Source organism: Mastomys coucha, unplaced genomic scaffold (genome assembly GCF_008632895.1).
Source record: "Mastomys coucha isolate ucsf_1 unplaced genomic scaffold, UCSF_Mcou_1 pScaffold21, whole genome shotgun sequence".
Taxonomy (NCBI): Eukaryota; Metazoa; Chordata; class Mammalia; order Rodentia; family Muridae; genus Mastomys; species Mastomys coucha.
Window position 1 is genome coordinate 187,808,136 of NW_022196904.1, and position 13,476 is coordinate 187,821,611.

General features: G+C 46.1%; 1 protein-coding gene across 2 annotated transcripts in view; it reads right to left on the minus strand.

Annotated features, from left to right (window-relative positions):
- Nrap (nebulin related anchoring protein) overlaps positions 1 to 13,476 on the minus strand; it is a 78,891-nt gene that overhangs the window by 45,716 nt on the left and 19,699 nt on the right. For both annotated transcript variants that reach the window (XM_031390779.1, XM_031390780.1), the window contains exons 12-18: positions 13,178 to 13,282; positions 11,256 to 11,363; positions 10,251 to 10,355; positions 3,396 to 3,494; positions 2,468 to 2,572; positions 654 to 761; positions 298 to 399 (exon numbers count right to left, since the gene is read on the minus strand). In XM_031390779.1, the coding sequence (XP_031246639.1) occupies positions 298 to 399; positions 654 to 761; positions 2,468 to 2,572; positions 3,396 to 3,494; positions 10,251 to 10,355; positions 11,256 to 11,363; positions 13,178 to 13,282 (732 nt within the window). The remainder of the gene's footprint in view (positions 1 to 297; positions 400 to 653; positions 762 to 2,467; positions 2,573 to 3,395; positions 3,495 to 10,250; positions 10,356 to 11,255; positions 11,364 to 13,177; positions 13,283 to 13,476) is intronic.

Genomic DNA, 13,476 nt, shown 5'->3' on the forward strand with positions numbered 1-13,476 from the left:
TCTTTGCAAGTTATTTTACCCAAAGGAACAGTGTGGCAGATTAACTGTGGCATAAATAGATGTACTCAGGCACCTGTGCGCCTTGATCAGTAGACGCTGTTCTCCTCGGGGCTATCCACCTCACGTACTTTTAAAGAACACCGTGCTTTGGCAAAATAAAGAAAGGGAACAAGTTCCTCACAGATAAGCCAAGAGAGAAAAGCCTTGCGGGTGGAAGTCAGCAGAAAGGCAAGCTTGCCTAGGAAGAACTTTTAAACACAACTATCAGTTAGGAGCTGGGGGCGGGAGGAAGTTTACCTCACTGCTCATCTTGGCCACCTGCAGAGAATGCAGAAGCTTGGAGTCTGTGGTTCCCAAGGCTCTGCCCTTTGTTTTTTCGTATTCTTCTTTGTATTTAATCTTGAGAGAAAGAAGAAAGTGTAGTGTGAGCAAGAGGGAAACTGCCATAGAAGGCACTCTGTAACAAACACAAAGACAACAGTTCTTGCCGTGGGGTGGGGCAGAGCCCCACCATCTTTCTCAGACTCAGAAGAAGATTAAAGTGTTGCGTTGTTTACAATGTTAGCAATCATTATCTCTCCAGCAGGTGGCTGGCATCACCTTGGAACCATCCTTATACCTTACACAATTCTGAGTTAACGAGAAGAACCTACACTGCTAGCAAGCTCCCCCGAGGCTTTGGCGGCCAACAGAGACATGGCGTCCAGCTTCATCTCAAATCCTCTCCCCTTTGTCTTCTGCCAACCTTCTTTGTACTTCACCTGACAGACAAATGCAAAGACAGGTGAGTGGCTCTGCTGCCCACCTGACAGACACACACAAACATGGGTGAACAGGCCTGCTGCCCACCTGACAGACACACACAAACATGGGTGAGCAGGCCTGCTACCCACCTGACAGACACAAACACAGGTGAGCGGGCCTGCTACCCACCTGACAGACACAAACACAGGTGAACAGGCCTGCTATCCACCTGACAGACACACACACAGGTGAGCAGGCCTGCTACCCACCTGACACACACAAACACAGGTGAGCAGGCCTGCTACCCACCTGACATACACAAACACAGGTGAGCGGGCCTGCTACCCACCTGACAGACACAAACACAGGTGAGCGGGCCTGCTACCCACCTGACAGACACACACAAACATGGGTGAGCGGGCCTGCTACCCACCTGACAGACACACACAAACACAGGTGAACAGGCCTGCTACCCACCTGACAGACACAAACACAGGTGAGCGGGCCTGCTGCCCACCTGACAGACACAAACACAGGTGAACAGGCCTGCTACCCACCTGATAGACACACACATGGGTGAGCAGGCCTGCTACCCACCTGACAGACACACACACAGGTGAGCAGGCCTGCTACCCACCTGACATACACAAACACAGGTGAGCGGGCCTGCTACCCACCTGACATACACAAACACAGGTGAGCGGGCCTGCTACCCACCAGTCTGCAGGAGGTTGAGAGGATTTATTTTTTTTAAAGCCAACTTGGTTTCTTCCATTGTTGGCAGGTGGGAGAGTCTTGGCTATTATTGTCAAGACTAAAGCAGTAATTGTTAACACTGATCCTTAGGGACACTCGTGGGACAAGACAAAGAACCCTCATTGCCTGGTCATGTGACTTTGGGCAATTACCTCTCTGAGCTGTGGCTGACCATTTGCAAAATGCATATTATCATGCTCTGGGCTGCTGGAAGTGTAAATTGGGCATGGAGCTTGAAGGCAAATGCTAAGCCGGGGTGGAACTGCCAGTAGGCAAGGGGTTGGCTGCCTGTAACAGCCACTGTGTGTGGTCCCTTCCTAAATGCTCTCTCTGTAGACACTGACTTCAAATCTTCCCACAAGCCAAGGTTCAGCACAGTATTTCCTAGGGCCATTGAGATCAAGAGTCCAGCATGACTTCTGAATCCCGCTCTGTCTCATCTCAAAACCCATGACAACAGATACTGGGAGGCGTGTTAACAGTTAACGCCATGCTGTACCCCATAACACGTCATATTTATGTCACATATCCTTCGCCTCAACACAGAGGTAGTCTTGTACAAAATAATTTGTCCCTGTTTTTCGTTTTCCTACCTCATAACTCCCACCTAGGCTAGTGGCCTAGTCACAAACCATCCTGTGACTCCTTGTATCTTTGTTGATCGGATCAGGATTATTCTTGAAACTTAAAAATCTCTTCTCACAAAGTCACCAGGATGATGCCGCTGGTGTTGACAAGTCTGTGGGTTCAACATACCATGTGTGTATCTTCATGTTCATGTACCACGCATGTGTCCATACAGGAATTGCATTGCCATGGGACTTCATGCCCAGGGACTGTTTGTCAAAATTCTAAATCCCACTGTAATGGATGCCCTAGGAGACTCTTCCTCGGGAGGCAAGTAGGCCCTGCTTGTTTGATCGTTTTTTTCCACATTCACACCAAGCCCTCTCCAGCTTGCTCTTACCTCGCTGAACAATTCTGCATTGGTCTTGGCCTTCAGCAGCTGAGGAGCATCCTGGGGCAATGTGTAGTTCAGCTTGTTTCTCTCATAGTCAGCTCTGTAATTCACCTGTTGGATTTAAAATACGTCTGCAAGGTTTGCAACAGGAGGACAGCCCTGGGGAGACTATCCTGTCTCCCACATCGCTCTGGCTCCCGTGCAGAGAGGGGGTCCCTGGGAAAGGCCTTTTGCAAGAAAGCCTGTAACCTGGGGAAACATTTTGAAGTTAACAGATCGAAGGTGTCAAATGAAAACTGAAACAGCTCACGGACATATCCCAGTCTGTGAGTTTGCAAGGTACCTTTAAGCTGCTGTGGGACTGAGAGCTAGGCATTCGCCAGGAGTCAAAAACCAATATTATCAGTATTGATTATGTGCACTTATAAAAGACACCTCTTGAATCACATGTGCACAAAAGAGCTAAACACATGGGTACGATGACAATGTCATCTGTGGGGACCGTCGCTCAAAACTTAGCCCCAGGCCATGGACAGAGCCGAGAGCTGGGCTTATTGTTAGACTTTGGTGGGCTGTATCAAAACTGTAAAAACATGCTTCATTCTTTTTACTTTTTAGAGATTCATGCTAAAATATGTACAGATGAAGGTAGGTAGCAGCTTGGATTTTCTTCAACATAAGAGAGAAGGGGGAGGTCAAAGGGCATACACAATGTGGCTGGGTGGGCTGTGAATGACAGTTATCGAATATCGAAGCTGGTACTCAGGGCTTCAATACACTTTGCTCTTGTATATGTTGACATCCTCCATAATAAAATGTTTGAAAGGAGGGGCCTCATGTCTTGGCTGTAACTACACATTCCAGCATTAGTAAGTGTACACTCCTTGGGGTCGGCTGTCAGGGCCTCACAGCCACGCAGGGGCGTGCTACGTACATGGCTCAGCTGCTGGGCGTTGATTTTAGCTTGAACTATCTGTGGCGTGTTTGTCACCGAGCTGAACTTCAATCTGTCAATGTTCTGCTTGTAGTTGACCTGGGCAAAAACAGGCACAGGAAATGTCACTAGCCATCATCTCTGTGATGTGCATGGCTCCCTTCCTTGGCTGTAGTCATTCTCTGAGAGTTAGAGAAAGAAGAGGAACCCCTAACTGGATACCAAGGGACACACCAAGCCCACAGATCAAAAAGTGGTCTGTCCATGGAAGGCTGAATAACACGGATAAGCAACACATAGCAGAGAGCAGCTCACTCCGCAGTGGACACAGGAAACACACTGTCTTCACACTTAGCGGAGAGCAGCTCACTCCGCACTGGACACAGGAAACACACTGTCTTCACACTTAGCGGAGAGCAGCTCACTCCGCAGTGGACACAGGAAACACACTGTCTTCACACTTAGTGGAGACCAGCTCACTCCGCAGTGGACACAGGAAACACACTGTCTTCACACTTAGCAGAAAGCAGCTCACTCTGCACTGGACACAGGAAACACACTGTCTTCACACTTAGTGGAGACCAGCTCACTCCGCAGTGGACACAGGAAACACACTGTCTTCACACTTAGCGGAGAGCAGCTCACTCCACAGTGGACACAGGAAACACACTGTCTTCACACTTAGCGGAGAGCAGCTCACTCCGCACTGGACACAGGAAACACACTGTCTTCACACTTAGCAGAGAGCAGCTCACTCTGCATTGGACACAGGAAACACACTGTCTTCACACTTAGTGGAGACCAGCTCACTCCGCAGTGGACACAGGAAACACACTGTCTTCACACTTAGCAGAGAGCAGCTCACTCCACAGTGGACACAGGAAACACACTGTCTTCACACTTAGCGGAGAGCAGCTCACTCCACAGTGGACACAGGAAACACACTGTCTTCACACTGCCAACCACAGCAGTGCCCTGCCTCTCCCACCCACAGAGAGAAAGGGAAAGGCACTGGCAAAGTACATGTTGGCAAGGACGACGTAGCTATGGGAAGTGTAGAGACTTTGCTAACAGCACTTGGAATCCAGAACAGCGTTTGAGAACATACACAAAACCTCTGTCCCAAGAATTCCATCTCAAGGCTCACTGCCGGTGAAAATGGATGCAGGGTCATTCTATAAAACCATCAAGAGGCTGGAGAGGTAGTTAGTGGTAAAAGCATGCACAGGCAGGCCTTGCAGGGGACCAGAGTTTAGTCTCCAAAACCTGCGTCAAGTGTTTCACAAACAGCAATAACTCCGGCTTTGGAGTATACGATGCCCATGACCTCTGTGAGCATCCGATACTTTGGCTTCCCCAGATACTGGCACTCAGGAGCACGTGCCCACATTCAGGCAGGCACACATAATTAAAAATGAGATGCATCTTAACAAAATTCAAGATATATGTATATATGCATATATAAGTAATGTTTCTGTATGTCTAATACTTCATAAAAGTGATGTACTTTGAAAGGAGAACATGGAGAGTAAAGGAGGGGTAAAAGTCCAACCAGTGTCATACTTGTGCTATCTGTTATTCCCTCGCTATGCCGAGAATAAACCCAGGGGCTTGTGCCCACTGCGTGAGCTCTGTCCCAGAGCAATACCCCGGTCCTTGTGTGTGTGTGTGTGTGTGTGTGTGTGTGAGTGAGATGCAAAGAAGCGCTGCCCTAATGTGACCACACACACCCGTGTGCACCAGCTGCTGCTTGGCCCTCTCTCCCACCTTTCTACGACCCCAAAGAGACTGCCGTATTTCAGTGTCTCCCTGGAAGAGGAGCAGCCAGGGTCGCCAACCTACCAGCTTTCCTACCTCTAGATATGTGGGGCTGCTAGATTTCATTTTTGAACCTGAAGATTATTTTTGAAGGAGTAAAGAATCAATCAGCCATTTGTACACACACACACACACACACACACACACAAATGCTTTCATCCAGCCCGCCCATTTCTCCTACATGCACCTGACTGTAATTCAGAGTGGAAGGAAGGGAACCTGAAAAAAGACATCAAGGCCTAGGTTTGTGGCTGAGGGTGCACAACATGGGAGGCAACTGAGATGAACTGAGCAAGAAGAAGCCCTGCATCCTACTCAGGACGGCAAGAGGAACAGCTGGAAGCGAAGTGGTGATGCCCTGGCTGGCCAACATACCATGGCTGGCCAATGGCCCCTTCACAATTTCACTTTCCTACAACACAAGGAAAAGAGTAAGAAATAAACTCATCCCTCTTCTTCCTTTCAACCTATCTGGTCTCGACCTGTTGTTCACCCATCCACTCCTTCACCAGACATGGAGTGAGTCTGTGCAGAACAAGCAAAATTTGACATAGCCCCGCCCACCCACATTCCAGATGAGTCTCTACTGCCAACATACCCCATGCTGAGAGTGGCAGCTCCCTAGTGAGAGTCTCCCCCATCTCCTGGACTCCCTAAGCCCAATAAACTCGTCCAGGATGCCAGAGCATGCCACTGCAGTCTCACTACCCACTGCTCTCTCTGCTGGGCCACTCACACGACCTCTCACTACCCACTGCTCTCTGTGCGGGGCCGCTCACACGACCTCTCACTACCCACTGCTCTCTGTGCGGGGCCGCTCACACGACCTCTCACTACCCACTGTTCTCTGTGCGGGGCTGCTCACACGACCTCTCACTACCCACTGCTCTCTGTGCGGGGCCGCTCACACGACCTCTCACTACCCACTGCTCTCTGTGCGGGGCCGCTCACACGACCTCCTGAGCCAGCACACAGTGGTTGTTTCCAGTTGTTACTGAGAAGCTATGAATCCACATTCTTGTATACACCACTGCCATCTTCTGAGCCAATGCATGTGTTCATTTCCTCAGTTTAGCTGCCTGTGACGTATACATGTTTTAAAGCATCTTTATGGAAAATGTATACACATGTCGTTGACAAGTTTTAAAACATCTATAAAATCTTGGCTTGAGCAAGCCTTAACATGACCGTTTCTTGCAGAATTTCTCAGTCTTTAAAATTTTCCACAACATTTTGTCACTTCTAAAGACACAACTCCAAGACAGAGGACTTTCTAAATTTGGTTTTAAACATTTCCTTTTACGAGCATTTAACTGATCATTTTGCTACCTGACCATTTCATGCTTGTGTATAATGTGTTCTGATCCCCCTCCTCCCTCCGCTGTCCTGCATCTCCCTCCCACGCCCACCAATCCTCCATCCCCATCCTCAGCAGACCCTTTCCCAAACTCATGATCTTTGCTTTTATTTTACGACCCACTTAGTTTAACCAGGGTCACCTGGAACCACCCGTCGGCACTATCACTTGGCTCCTATGTGGTCTCCCGTGGATACACAACTGAAGGCAGCAATCCCCATCGTCTCCCTGAATCTATCATCAGTAGCAAATAGTTCAACAGAGAGAGACAGACCCCCCGAAACCATCTTCCCTCATGTCTGCCTTTTGCTAGGCCTATCCTGATGCAACTTTATGATGGGATTTGAGGGAATCCATTCCTGTAATCAGGGCCAAAAGCTCCACGGTGAGATCATAGGCCTGGGGTGAGGACTGAATGCAGTTTATCTAACGGACCTAATATCAAGCTGACTTCTAACTATGTATGCTTACACCCACAGACAGTGCTGTTCTTTGTCTTAATCAGAGGAGCCTCTCTCCCCAGGGAAAGGAGAGTAAGGGCAGAGAGTTGTGAACACACAAGATGCTAAGTGTGGATGCGTGCTCACCATAAGTGAGACATGCATACCGTCTCACCCAGGGCTCGGGAGCTCTGCAGAAAAGGGAGCCGAATGAACAGAAATGACAGAAGACAGGAAGACAGGCTGCAGTTGACATCTTCCAGGCAAGACACAGCCCTACCAACTGCAGACTCCCAGCACGGGCCTGCTCTACATCCACTGACATCTTAAGAGCTGGCAAATGGGCTGGTGAGATGGCTCAGCAGGTGCTCACCGACTGCTCTTCCGAAGGCCGTGAGTTCAAATCCCAGCAACCACACGGTGGCTCACAACCATCTGTCATGAGATCTGACGCCCTCTTCTGGTGCTTCTGAAGACAGCTACAGTGTACTTATGTATAATAATAAATAAATCTTAAAATATAAAAGGGCTGGCAAGTAAGTTCATATTTTAAGAAACTACCGACATGCATGGGATGCGAAACAGTTCATATCATCACTCCTGAAATAAACTTAAGGGACACCAGGCTTGCTGGCTTCAGCTTATTCACTCCAGGTCTTCACTCCATATCCAGTAGTGGCAATTCGGACCAACACAGGGCACTTGCTGTGCACGCCTTGTGGCTTCAAGCGCACCATACATACTAACTCACTTACTCCCTAGCCATCCTGCAATAACCCCTACCTTGAAACGCGGTAAGGGAAGTGTGGAGAATGAACAGAGGCTGCTCAGCTAGTGAGGGCTGTGGGCTGCGATCGGCATCCCAGGCCAACTGGAGGGCGGTCCTCAGGCTGAGCCCTTGAGTCTGAGCTCTGTAAGCCCCGTTTACCTGGAGTGCTAGGGACAACTACTTACAGATGGACAGGATTCACCACAGAGAACCCTCTGACTTGTATATTGAGATCAGGAAGTCTACCCCATGAGCAAACAAATGGCAGATAAGTTTGTCTTTAAAACAGCACATATGGACACTCCAAACCTTCAGGCACGGAGCTGACTGCTCTGCTGGGTTTGGAGCTCATCACTTTGCTGCTTTTTCATTAACAATTCAAGGAGAAGAAAACTTTGTACATCCGGATTATATAGGGAAAACCGGAGATATAAAGTCATTTCAATGTCAACTGCTAATGAGATTAGAGCACTGCTACTGTCTAATGCATTAATTCAGAGGGAAAATTATCAACTCATAATGGAATCTTATTAGGATTCAGAACTAGGCATGATAAAATGTCACAAAAACTGTATTTTTAAAATAGCACATTCTTTCCTGATAGTTCTGCACTAAATATGTCACACTGAGCACAATCACTTTTCTCTGCAGGACATAATTAACAGCTTCCATGATTAATTTCACAAACGTTTGCCCACTGCTTCAATCTACATTCTGAAAGCTTCTATGCTAAGGATAGAGCCTCATTTTAGTTCTATTAGTGTTTATAAAAAGCCATCTACAGGAATGCCCTCTAATTAAGGACCTAAGCTATATTTAATTTTCATGTCTATTTTACCACCTTTAAGGCTACCAGATGGCAAGACCACAAACTCTCTTGAAAAAGGAATGGATTACCCACTTCCTGAGTGTTAATAATCTGCATTAGGACTAATTTTCTCAAGCATATACCAGAGCCAAGACAGTAAGAGGAAGGAAGGAAAGAGGCACTTGTAGGTCAGCTGGGACTCAGCCCCCGGGCAATTTCTGCTACACAAGACATAGGAGCCCTTTTGATTTTGATTTCCCTTCTGCACAGCCACAAGCAAACAAGTAACTAGCCTGGGAATGGCTCATGTGCTGCCAGCTTAAGGTGCTGTTTCTAAATCCAATGTCTATTGCAGTCCAGTTTAATCCTGAGCTAGCGACAATGTTTCAGGCATAGACACTGATGGAGAGTCCTACAGTCACACCTGTGGTAAAGGAGGCTGTTACAATGGGATTGCAAAGCTTTAGCAATCTATCTCATTTTACTTGTGCTAATTACTAGGCTTGGTCTCTAGAGCCTAGATTGTAATTACTAGAATTGGTCTCTTGATTGTAAACACACAACTCACGATTTTACTTTCAATTGCTAAGTAGCCTATGAAGTATTTGGGACCAAAAATAAAGATGTTTTGGTTTCATTAGGATACAAGAGAGTCAACCTGACAAAACTCCTTGGGAAAGAGAAGCACAAAGCCTGGTCCCTTCTGTCCTTCGCACTGCCTACTTCATTCACCTTTGCAAAACCCCCTTCACACAATAAGCTGTCATTACCAGCTCTTACTCCTCGATGGCCTAGACACTGTTTCAGATCCAGCACAACCAATCTCATCATATCTTTTCTCCTCAAAAAAGAGGGAGAGCAGTGAAGTCCTATCAAGCAACAGGAAAACCCAGCTGGTCACTGGTGGTGTGCTGAGCCCATGCGAGCTGGAGGAAAGCACCTTGGACAGTCAGTAAGCACACACAGAATTACCTAATCTATTAAGGAATTAGTAGACTAATGAGACTAATGGTCAAATGAGCTACGAGGTCAGCTCATTTTTAAGCAAGGGAATTACTTTATCCTTTTCTTCATGCTTTTTCTGTATTTTCTAAAGTTTTAATACTGAACACATAATAAAATTATTTCAAAACCAAAATAATAATTTTAATTAATTATATTATTTTGTTTGGAATGCCAAACCATACATAGGCTCACTCCTGTAATAAGTAAGGAATCTAGCTATTCATTTGTCTGTCTGTCGGTCTGTCTGCCTGCCTGTCTAGCTATCTATGTTTGCCAACATGCCCCCTAAGAAAAAGGTATACTAGCATTATCATTCACTCTTAATTTATACCTACTTTATCTTTAGCATACTAAGTTCTAATTTTTTAAAGGTCATCATTGCTATGGAAAAATTATTGTAAATGTGTCCAGCAGATGTAGCTCTCCAAATTCTGAGAGGAGAATTTGAACTTTAGGATATTTTCAAGACATGAGTAGAGTCATCCAAATTTTACATAGAAAGTGAGTTTTCAGTAATGCATGCATAGACTTCCCAGAGAAGGGCCAGGCCCCATCCCTAGCTCCTTTGATCTCCAATATATTGATGAGACTTTTTTCCTTCCCATCTTTCTGCCAAGCCTTGCTCCACAGCAAGTCACAGAATGTGGCGGGGACTCACATCCTTCAGGGGGATCAGCTTCATTGTTGTTTGGTAGAATGGAGTGGCAGTGGCCGGGTAGTTGTAATCCACAATGTCGTGTTTATAATCAGCCTTGTAGGCAACCTGAAACCCAAAGAAAAGAGGAATCAGTTCCCACTTCCCCCTAACCCCTTTTTGAATGTCATAAATATTTCTAAATAATTAGAAACAAAATTAATTCGTTTTCATCCCCTCAAAAGAAAATTACATTGCGTTCGCACTTTTGCTTTTAACAAATTCGAATTACTCTTAATTAGTTCAAATTTAGTCAACTTCCATCTGTAGTACATTTATTTTATCTTTCTTTTTAATTATAAGGCTCTTGTTTTTGCTTTAAACGTGCAGTTACACACGGGTATACAATGGAAGTGCTTCTGGGCAAACTTAAAGACAATGAAAACTTAAAAACTCAGAGTAGCTACTGTTATTGTTATAACAGTCTACATCCGTGTTCCTGGGTGAGGAAATCCAACATTTGGATGTGTGAAATAGGTCTTCTATAAGTCCTCATTACCTCCAAGGTTTAAACTGTAGTCTTTTCATGTCTGTGAGTTAGTCTCCTTGACACCCCCTGATGTCTGGTTACCCCATAACTCTAACTATTGCATGGCCACAGCATGTCTTCAATGAAAAATAAAGACGCCCCTTAGTAACCACCTCCCATTCCTAAACACTTTGAAATCCCGCAGTATTCCAACATGAACTGCACTGGTCCGTTTTTTACCATGGCATTCAGAAGTGGCCCTTATTTTACACTGAATCAATGCTACCAGATCCTTCGAGCCAAAGCACACTAACTGGCCCTGGCTGGGCTTCTGAAAGTTTTAAAGCTTTTAAACTTCTTTATATTTGTCAACATTTAAAGGGGGGGTCTGTTTTTACTAATAGAAACATATACATTTTTAAAGGCGGGTTTAACAGTAATTGGCTAGATTCTTCACAACCCAAGCATCTGATTCACACTGCCCCTTAAACACAACTCACATTGCTGGCCAGGCTGCCAACTTTGAGAGCGTGGAGCATGCGTCTGTCCATGCCAACTCCGTCATAGTGGCCTCTCAGTTGGGTCTGATAGTTTTCTTTATATTTATTCTACGAGGAAACATTAAACTTTTGATGAAAAGTTCCCAACTAGATGAAGATAAACTACCTATCTTAATGGTCTAAGTCTAAATATAAGCCTGATTGCACTACTGGAAAAAAAAAATCTGGTTTTTAAACAATGTAAATTTCCAAAGAGCGCAAGAACTTGAGGAAAGACAGGCAAACAAGCACACAGATGTACACGTTGTGGGGAGCACCATGCAGATTGTCGTGGGGAGCACCATGGCAGACTGTCGTGGGGAGCACCATGGCAGACTGTCATGGGGAGCATCATGGCAGACTGTCGTGGGGAGCACCATGCAGACTGTCGTGGGGAGCACCATGCAGACTGTCGTGGGGAGCACCATGGCAGACTGTTGAGGGAAGCACCATGGCAGACTGTCATGGGGAGCACCATGGCAGACTGTCGTGGGGAGCACCATGGCAGACTGTTGAGGGAAGCACCATGCAGACTGTCGTGGGGAGCATTGAGGCAGACTGTCGTGAGGAGCACCGAGGCAGACTGTCGTGGGGAGCACCGTCGAGGGGAGCATCATGCAGATTGTCGTGGGGAGCACCAAGGCAGACAGTCATGGGGAGCACCGAGGCAGACTGTCGTGGGGAGCACCATGCAGACTGTCGTGGGGAGCACCATGGCAGACTGTCATGGGGAGCACCATGGCAGACTGTCGTGGGGAGCACCAAGGCAGACAGTCATGGGGAGCACCGAGGCAGACAGTCATGGGGAGCACCAAGGCAGACTGCATGTGTTTTATTTGTTTTTGTTTTTGTTTTTACTTATTTACTTATAAATTTACCAGACTTTGCCAGTGTGGAGCTGGCAGTGGACAATCAATAGACAAGCCCTGGTTGTGTGGTCCTGATCCACAAGTCAAGTCATTCCAAGTTATTGCTTCTTTGTCAGGCCTCTACATTCATTAGCGTCTATATCTGTGGACCCAACCAGATACAGATGGGAACATTTGACAAAACAATTATATCTGTAGGAAACGTGTGGGCTTCTCTCTTACTATTTCTCCTTTAAACATTCAACATTACTATTTATGCAGTATTATTGATGCATCAGGTATTATAAATAATCTGGAGAGACCTGAAGTCTATGTGAAGGCTGGGCTCCATCACTATACCATTTTTATATAAGGAACTTGGCATGTGAGGATTGTAGTACCTACCAAGAGGTCTTGAACCAGTCCCCAGTAGATATGATATACAAAGAATACAATCTGTTCTCTGTCAAATTTTATGATGTAAAAATTGATCACTATGGCAACCAATAGGAAAATGAGGCCTGTCCTAAACTCTGCTTACCAAACAAAAGGAAAATCAAAATGGGATGAATATATCTTCAAACCTTCTCGAGAACACCCAAATTTGTAAAGGATACTCTAGCATACATCAGGTCATAGGCAAAGTGAGGAAATCTTATGTCACTCTTCAGCTGACTACACTAAGTGAGATCACATATTAACTCAGAAGCACCAAGTCACAGTGAGAAGAGATGCTGCATGCTCCTTCAGTCTCCCATACTAGCGTTCAGCACCAGGAACAGCTGCTGAGCCACACAGATAGGATACACAAACACAGTTCCGCCCTGAGAACTCCGTCACATATGGGCAAGCAGGGAAACACTGGGGCTGTGACATCATTTCATAATAAACAGACTAATCCCAGAAGGCACTCCTACCCAAACTCAACGTGCCATGCACCTGAGCGGCCATGCTTCTCTGAGACACAGGGATATGGTCATTCCCTCAGGAGACACAGAAGCCCAACTCACGAAACATGCTTATGTAGTGACTCACATCGCTGGTGAATTTTGAGATCTTGCTCACATTCCTGAACTGGGGTGTCTCACAGTAGTTGATACTGTGACCTTTACTATTCTCCAGACCCTTCTTGTACTCCACCTTGGAATGCCAAACACCAGGTGTTTAACAGAACCACCCCTGAAGCCATTCTTGAAAACGTCCCCAAGGTCTGACTGGGATATTTTTTTATGAAACTTTCAACCCAAGACTTAAAGTAGGTCAGAGGATGCTGGAAATATATGGTGCTTTCCTTTATAAAAATGAATAATAAAGCAAGTTATTTCATCCTGAAA